General features: G+C 41.1%; 1 protein-coding gene across 1 annotated transcript; it reads left to right on the top strand.

Moving 5' to 3' along the window:
• Positions 1 to 6,616: 6,616 nt before the first annotated feature.
• LOC132043071 (uncharacterized) lies at positions 6,617 to 7,201 on the top strand. The gene is made up of 2 exons (XM_059433552.1): positions 6,617 to 6,780; positions 6,901 to 7,201. The coding sequence occupies exons 1-2, from the start codon at positions 6,617 to 6,619 to the stop codon at positions 7,199 to 7,201; spliced, it is 465 nt and encodes a 154-aa protein (XP_059289535.1).
• The last annotated feature ends 2,293 nt before the right edge of the window (positions 7,202 to 9,494 follow it).

Consider the following 9,494-nt stretch of genomic DNA (forward strand, 5'->3'; position numbering starts at 1 on the left):
ATATGAAGGATTTGGGCACGTTGAAATATTTTCATAAAGTGGAGGTTTCCAGGGGTCCTAACAGGATATTTCTGAGTCAATAAATATGCCTTGAACATAATTTATGAGGTGGGACTATTGGAAGCAAAGTCTATCAGCACTTCGTTAGAGTAGAATCTAACGTTTGGCGGCTGGGTGGTGGTGCGAGCCTGGTAGATACGAGTCTACCGTCGATTAATCAGATTAGAGCTTACATAACTTTGTTTCATCGAGCACAGACTATCATACTTCGTACGTGTGTTGTCTCGTTTCGTGTAGCAATCGAAGAAACTGACATTAGGACATAACAACACTTCGGGTGGCCTTTATTTGAAAAACAACCGGGACAAAGAAACGAGTGATGCGGAAAGGTGTGGTCTACGCGTACGCATGGTGTGACTCGGATTAGGTAGGATGCCCATTGACTTGGAGATCTCTCACCAAGTGTTTCATCTCAATCGTGAAATTACCGGTGTCTTGGAAGACTAAAAAGCAACACGTTGTGTCTTGCTCTTCAACAGAGGTAGAATACTGATCAATAATGATCACGGTTTCTGAATTGAAATGGTTGAACAGTGTTTCCATAGCTTGGGTTTACACCTCATACTTTTGTACGTTGAGTTTCATTGTAAGTTAACCAACGTGGACTTGGAGAGTGAGATTATCTTTTAGGTTATAAGTGGTTATATATGTTAATCCTAAGAGTACAAAGTTTTAAGATCATGTTTAGTAGGTGTTGGAAGGTTTCGTCAGAAGTCGAGATGTTTGACAAAGTGCATGGACCGTACATAGGAAGCACGACCTGTACTTTTGGGAGGCCCCACTGTATGTCCTAAATAGAAATTGAAATTTCTCCTATGCTCGATATAGTCCAAATGTACGAACCGTACATTGAGGCTGGAAGTTTTAGTTTTTGATCTATTTATTTCGTGGCTTCTATGGTTGAGTCATTTTCATCCAAATACAGACCCTATACACTCCCTAGTCTTCTCCCCAAGTTCTCCTACCAAGTTAGAGCAAATCTAGAGGGAATCAAGGTGATTTATACACCCAGAGGCTTGTGATACTTGTTAGAGTGTTGTTGATATTCTTGTGGTGGATTAGAGTACTCTTCATAGTGAAGCAACCTCAAATTTAGAGTTTCTCTTGTGGTTTGAGATCAAGGGATTGCGACTTGAGTTCGTGATTGTGTTTGGGTAAACAACAAGAGGTATGTAAAGGCTATACCCGCATTCTTTCATTGGCATTAAACTGTAAGGAGAGTGAGTCGAATGAACATATAAGAGAAGTGTATATCGTAGAATTCTTACATTCATAATGCTTTACCTCTCTTATGTTATTGTTAGTCTTGTTGACAGAGTTTATACTTGTCTTATACCTATCCCATGTTGATAGAGGGATAGAGAGACATATGTATACTATTGTAAATTTCTACTATATCCATGATATACAGAGATATTGATACCCGGCCAATTGGTTGGTGAGATATATTGATGCCCAGCCTATTGGATAGTGAGAAATATTGATTCCCAACCTAATGGATGATGAGAGACATTTATGCTTGGCTTAAAGGCTAGTAAGAGCGTGGGTTATTAGCTGGTAAGAGATACACCGACCCCTATATGTGACCGGCTAGCTATATTATTATATCTTTATATGTTGAGTTAGAACAGGTAAGCGCATCTCAGAGTATTCTTCACTTTTCGTATATTATGTACATCAGTTCAATTTCAGCTTACAGTTCTTCAGTTGCCTTGTATACTCGGTACATTATTTTGTATTAACGTTCTTTTTGCCGGGGACGCTGCATTTCATGCTTACAGGTTCTGATAGACAGTCGAATAGACCTCCCCAATAGCCAGAGCCAAGGATCAGCTTGATTCGTAAGCTCCATTTCATCTGGAGTTACCAGGTCTAGTTTTTGGGAGCCCTTATATATATTTAGACTTGATGGGTAGGTCGGGGCCCTGTCTCGCCCACTATACAGCTTTGTTATCTTTAGAGGCTTGTAGACGAGTCCTTTATATTATGTATGTCAGTGTATCGGCCTTGCCGGCCCTTGTATATGTTCAATTTGGGTATTAGTATTTGTGGACATTCATGATGTCCTCGTCAGCCCTACAGTTATATATATATATGCTTTCAGGGTATTTACCCTTCAGATGAGATAGATATTATTCACAGATGATTCAGAATACAACTTTGTCGGCCTAGATTGGTATTGTCTAATTATAGGTAGGCCATGTCGGTCTAAGTTGAGGATTGCCTCCAGAGTTCATAGTTGTGGAGTGGTACATGCGGGGTCAAGTAAGGAACCGAGTTCCAGCCATGCCTGCCCAGGTTTGGTTTGTGACAAGCTTGGTATCAGAGCAGGTCTGTCCTAGGGAATCTACAACCCATGTCTAGTTGAGTCTTGTTTATAGATGTGTTGTGTACCACATTATAGAAACAGGGAGCTATAGGGCATTTAGGATATTGGTTACTTTTCTTTTAGATCCAAATCGTGTTGTAGAACTGAGTCATAGGAAGTTTGAGTTTAAACTTACGTATTGGTATTTGTATACAGAGATGCCGATGACTAGAATGACTACGGCTAGTCAGAAGTGGTAATGTAGCGACGGTGAGGGGACCCGGGGTACCCCAGGTTATGGGGCTGATACACGAGGCTTAGGGTGAGATACTCGCTCCCCATCTCGGCCTCCTCCGCACATTGGAAGGCTTACACGAGAAAAAAAAAAAGCTCCAGATCCCCCTCCTGCATAATCTGATTAAGCTACTAGGAGTGTGGTGTAGTTATGGACAAAGATAGTGGCTACACAAAGGCATCCAAGACCACTGGTTAGTGAAGGACCTTCTGAGGGGCCTGACAGTTCGAGAGTTCATGAGTTTTTAGTACTAGACCCTCCAAAGCATATGGGGCCCAGGCGGGATGAGGACCCGTAGAATTTTATTGATTAGCTTTTTCGGATCTTCAGAGTAATGCATGCTTCGGAGACCGAGGAAATAGAGTTAGCGGCTTTTAGGTTACGAGATATAGCCATCCTGTGGTATGTTGGATGGGAGAGTTCTAGAGGTCCTGAGGTACCTCCAACAGATTGGCCTGAGTTTTCAGAGGCCTTCTTAGATCATGTTCTGCCACTAAAGATACGGGAGGCTCCGATTAATCGGTTCTTGGCTTCGTCAGCAGGGCAATTCGAGTGCTCGTGAGTATTGCCTTCAGTTCGATTCTTTGGCAAGGTATGCTCCATCTCTGGTTGACTCAATGAGGGCCAGGATTCACAGATTCATAGAGGGAATACACCAAGATTATGTAGAAGCCTGTAGTACATCGGCATTGAATGATAACATACACATCTCAAGGATTCAGGCCTTCGGCCTGAATTTGAAGGACCGTCGATGTCAACAGCATGTTCTGAGAGGATAGAGAGGGAGCATCACAAAAGCGTCAGGTTCCTTTGGTCATCAAGGTGATTCTCAAGATGGTATCAGACCACGGTATTATGGCAGGTCACCTAGGCCACCACCACCTCAGTTCCAGGGTACATGTCTGATCGTTATATTCCGTAAGGACCAGGCGAGAGTTCCCGAGTGTTAGGGTCCCAGCAGTAGAGGGGTTTGAGACAGACAAGACCACTACCATAGTATTATAATAACTGTGGTAGGGTGCACTAGGGTGATACCAGTACAGTTCGTGTGCTTGTTATACGTGTGGCTATCGGGATCACATTATGAGGGATTGTCCACACAGGGAATAAAGTGGCATGGCATAGCCGACTGGTTCTGCAGCATGGTCATCCTCATCAGTGCATCCCTCAAGGATCGGGTCACAGTTGTTAGTTCGTAGAGGTTGAGGTAGAAGCGGAACTTACGATTCAGGTGGTCGTCAGAACCGCATATATGCCTCGGCGGGTCGTCAAGATTCGGAGTCTTCACCTGATGTTGTGATAGTACATTGACAGTCTGTTCATATAATGTTTATGCATTGCTAGATCCGGGGTCCAATTTGTCATATGTCACTCCATTCGTTACCGAGAAATTTAGTATAATACCTGAGTCATTGAGTGAGCCATTTTCTGTATCTACACCAGTTGGTGAGCCTATTATTGTTAGAAATGCCTACCGAGGTTTTACAGTGGTAGTTTGTAATTGTCAAACCTCAACAGACCTTATAGAGTTAGATGGTTGATTTCGATGTTATTATGGGTAAGGATTGATTAGTCTTGTTATGCTAACATCGAATGTTGGACAAAGATTGCCGAATTCCATTTTCCAGGGGAACCAGTTCTAGAATGGAAAAGTAATGTGGATACACCAAGAGGTAGGTTTATTTCCTATCTCAAGGTCAAGAAGATGATTACGAAGGGTTGTATATATCATATCGTCCAACTTAGAGATGCGGGCGGCCGGTGACTCTCCGTCCTATTAGTGGATAATGAGTTCCTAGATGTGTTTCTAGATGAGATTCTAGATATTCCACAAGAGCGGGAGATTTACTTTGCTATAGATGTACTGCTAGATACCCAGCCAATATTGGTTCCTTTTTATAGAATGGCTCCTGCCGAGCTAAAGGAATTGAAGGAACAGCTGAAAGATTTGCCCGAGAAAGGATTTATTAGGCCTAGTACTTTGCATTGGGGTGCACCAATATTGCCTATACGAAATAAATATGACTCGTTGAGAATGTGTATTGATTATCGACAGCTGAACAAGGTGACGATAAAGAACAAGTATCCGCTCCCAGGGATCAATAATTTATTTGATCAGTTGCAGGGTGCCAAATGCTTCTCGAAGATTGATTTGAGAATGAGCTATCATCAGGTTAAGGTTCGGGAGAAAGACATTTTGATGACAGCTTTTAAGACCAGATATTGTAATTTCTAGATCCTTGTAATGTCCTTCGGGTTGACTAGTGCTCCAATGGTATTCATGGATCTGTTAAAAGTGTATTCAGGCCATTCTTAGATCTATTTGTGATTGTATTTATTGATGACTATCTGGTTTATTCACTATCAAAAGCTAAGCATCTAGATCATTCCGTGGCATTCCTAAGCCACATTGTATTGGATGAGGGCATTAGAGTTGATACTCCAAATATAGAGGCAGAGAAGACTTGGCCTAGACCCACAACTCCGACGGAGGTTCGTAGCTTCTTAGGTTTAGTAGGTTATTACAAAAGATTCGTATAGGGTTTCTCTTCCCTTTCTGCCTCATTGACGAAGCTAACATAGGAAGCAACTAAGTTCCAGTGGACAGACTTTTGTGGGTGGAGTGTCCAAGAGTTCAAGGACAGATTGAAATTAGCGCCAGTTCTGACACTAACAGAGGGATCTGAGGGCTATACAGTTTATTGTGACGCTTCGGGCGTCGGGTTGGGTTGTCTTTTGATGCAGCACGGTAAGGTAATTGCTTATGCTTTGAGACAGTTAAGGAAACATGAGAAGAACTATCCAATCCATGACTTAGAGTTGGCAGAAGTTGTGCACGCACTTAAGATTTAGAGGCATGATCTATATGGATCACAAGAGCCTCTAGTATATCTTCAAACAGAAGGAATTGAATTTACGATAGAGATGATTGCTAGAGTTATTGAAGGATTATGATGTTGATATTATGTACCATCCAGGGAAGTCTAATGTTGTAGATGATGCCCTTAATCACAGATCTATGGGTAGCTTATCATACTTACGGCCGAGAAAAAAGGGCTAGTTCAAGAGCTACATCAGCAAGCTAGCCTGGGATTCCGATTATTGGACACAGGTGATATCGGAGTTACTATTCAGGACACGACGGCATCCTCCTTAGTGGCAGAGGTGAAGGAGAGAAAGTACGAGGATCCAATGTTATTACAGCTTAGAGACAACGTCTAGCAGAAAGAAAAGACAGCCTTTGACTTGACAGAGGACGGGGTCCTCAGAAATCAAGGTAGATTGTGTGCTCCTGATGTTGCAGGGATTCGACGACAAATTATGGCAGACGCCCATTATTCCAGCTATTCTATTCATCCAGGGTCATCCAAGATATCTTTTGTGATATTAAAGATATATGTTGGTGGAATGATATGAAGAAGAACGTAGTCGAGTTCATTTCCCAGTGCCCTAATTATCAACAGGTGAAGGTTAAGCATCAGAAGTTTGGTGGGCTATTGCAGGGTATAGAGATTCTGAAATGAAAATTTGAGATGATTAATATAGATTTCATTACAATTTTTTCCCATTCGCAGCGTAAGTTTGATTCCAAATGGTTGACAGATAACAAAGTCAGCCCACTTCTTTCGGGTTAGAACCACTTATACGATCAAGGATTACGCGAGATTATATATCAGAGAGATAGAGCGGCTCCATGGTGTTCCAATGTCTATTATATTAGATAGAGGAGCATAGTTTATAGCTAACTTCTAGAGATCCTTCCAGAAAGGTTTGGGGACACAGGTGAATCTCAGTACAACTTTCCACCCACAAGCAGATGGCCAGGCTGAGCGCACATTTCATACGCTCAAGGATATGCTATGAGCGTGTGTGCTGGACTTTAAAGGAAGACGAATGATAGTTTTCCACTTATTGAGTTCGCGTATAATAATAGTTATCACTCTAGTAGCTAGATGGCTCCATATGAAGCCTTATGCGATCAAAAGCGCAAATCTTCGATCACATGGCTCGAGGTTAGTGAATCAAAGTTATTGGGACCCGATTTGGTCCAGCAAGTAGTAGAAAAGGTCAAGCTTATCAATGAAAGGTCATTAGTAGCTCAAAGTCGCCAGAAGTCGTATGCAGATATTAGGCTGCGAGACCTGGAGTTCTAGATTGACGATTGGGTGTTCTTGAAGGTATTGCCAAGATTCGAGAAGAAATGAAAGCTTAACCCAAGATACATCGGGTTTTACAGGATTGTTCACAGGATAGGAGAAGTGGCCTATGAGCTAGATCTATCCCCAGATTTAGAGTCAGAACATCCGATCTTTCATGTATCCATACTTCGGAAGTGCATTGGAGACCCTTCCCCGGTGGTACTAGTAGATGACCTTCAGATCACAGAAGACTTATCTTATGAGGAGATCCCAGTTGCTATTCTAGATCATCAGGTTTGTAGATTGAGGACCAACAACATGGCTTCTGTAAAGGTACTCTGGAGAAATAAGAACGTCGAAGAGATGACGTGGGAAGTTGAGGAAGATATGAGGTCTTGATATCCTCACTTGTTTTCGGCTAAAGGTTTCAATTAGCTTTACATTAGATATTGATCGTTTTAGATATCTCATATGTTTATGAGTTAATCTCTTCCTTATTTGTGATCAGATGATGTTCAAACTAAGGCACCACCGCACTTGTAGGTACAAATTCGTTATTCATGGGGTAAGTTCTGATTTTGATACTTGGCATTTAGCATTCGATGGTCATGTGAGGCCAAGAGTTGTCGTTTGTTAAAATGGCCTTATGTGGCATATATGTTGTGTTTTCTGGCTGCGTGGTAGGTTGGTGATAGTACAGATATAGAGGAGACTCTGTCAAAAATTTAGTAAGTCTCTAAAAGATTTAACATTCGAGGACGAATGTTTCTAAGGGAGAAAAGATGTTACACATTATACTTTTGTACGTTGAGTTTCACCATAAGTTAACCGATGTAGACTTGGAGAGTGAGATTATCTTTTAGGTTATAAGTTTTCAGTTATGTTAATCCTAAGAGTACAAAGATTTAAGATTATGTTTAGTAGGTGTTGGAAGGATTAGAGGTCAAACGAATCGAAGAGAGACAATATGTCCTAAATAGAAATTAGAATGTCTCCTATGCTTGATACTGTCCAAATATATGAACCGTACATAGTATGTATGTACCGTACATTTGGCCGTACATTGAGGCGGCTAGTTTTAGTTTTTGATCTATTTATTTTATGGCTTCTATTGTTGATTCATTTTCATCCAAATACATACCCTATATACTCCCTAGACCTCTCCGAAGTTCCCCTACCAAGTTAGAGCAATCTAAAGGGAATCAAGGTGATTTATACACCAAGAGGCATGTGATACTTGTTAGAGTGTTGTTGATCTTCTTGTGGTGGATTGGAGTATTCTTCATAGTGAAGCAACCTCAGATTTAGAGTTGTTCTTGTGGTTTGAGATTAAGGGATTGCGACTTGAGTTCGTGATTGTGTTCGGGTAAATGACAAGAGAGTGCAAAAACTATACCCCATTCTTTCATTAGCATCAATCCATAATGATGTAAGAGAGTCGAATGATCGTATAAGAGAAGCGTATATCATAGAATTCTTACATTCATAATGCTTCCCCTCTCCTATGTCATAGTTAGTAGTGTGGAGAGAGTTTATACTTGGTTTATACCTGTTCCATGTTGATAGCGGGATAGAGAGACAATATGTATACTATTATAAATTTCTACTAGATACATGATATACATAGCTATACAGAGATATTGATGCCCGGCCTATTGGCCAGTAAGAGATATGGATGCCCGACCTAATGGCTGGTGAGAGACATTGATGCCAGGCCTAAAGGCAGGTGAGAGCCTGACTTATTAGCTGGTGAGAGATACACCGAGCCCTATATATGGTCACTAGCTATAAAATTATATCTTTATGTGTTGAGTCAGAGTAAGTAGGTATATCTCAGAGTATTCTTGACTGTCAGTATATTATGTACATCAGTTTAGTTTCAACTTACAGTTATTCAGTTTCATTACATACTCAGTACATTATTTCGTATTGACGTCCCTTTTGCCGCGGACACTGCTTTCATGCTTGTAGGTTCTGATAGACAGTCTGATAGACCTCCCCAATAGCCAGAGCTGAGGATCATCTTGATTGGTAATCTGCATTTTATTCGAAGTTACCAGGTTCATTTTTTGGGAGTGTTTTTGTGTATTTAGACTTGATGCGTAGGCTGGGGTCTTGTCCCGACCATAGTACAGTTCGGTTATCTTTAGAGGCTTGTAGACAAGGCCTGTATATTTTGTAAGTCAGTGTAGAGGCTTTGTCGGCCCTTGTATATGTTTATTTTAGGTATTACTATTTGTAGGCGTTCATTGAGGCCTTGTCATCTTGCCAGTTATATATATATATATATAAAAATCTGTGTGTGTGTGTGTGTTTTGAGTGTGTTTACCCTTCAGATGATATAGATATTATTCACAGATGATTCAGAATACGGCTTTGTCAGCCTAGATTGGTACTGTCTGCTTGCAGGTAGGCCTTCTCTGTCTAAGTTTAGGATTACGTCCAGAGTTCATAGTTATAGAGTGGTACCATCGGGGGTAAGTAAGGCACCAGGTTTGGGGCCTCACATTAGGAGTGAAACATGAGTGTCCGATTAATACGTATTATGATAGTCATCTTTGCATTGTATATAGTCCATAAACTGATCTTTTATGATTGGACCAAGCATATTGAAGTAGATTGTCACTATGTTCGGGATGTGTTGCAATTCGGTGGTATCTCTCAAAGCTTCGTTCCAACTAATGAGTAGTTG

The sequence above is a fragment of the Lycium ferocissimum genome, unplaced genomic scaffold, assembly GCF_029784015.1.
Source record: "Lycium ferocissimum isolate CSIRO_LF1 unplaced genomic scaffold, AGI_CSIRO_Lferr_CH_V1 ctg20738, whole genome shotgun sequence".
NCBI lineage: Eukaryota > Viridiplantae > Streptophyta > Magnoliopsida > Solanales > Solanaceae > Lycium > Lycium ferocissimum.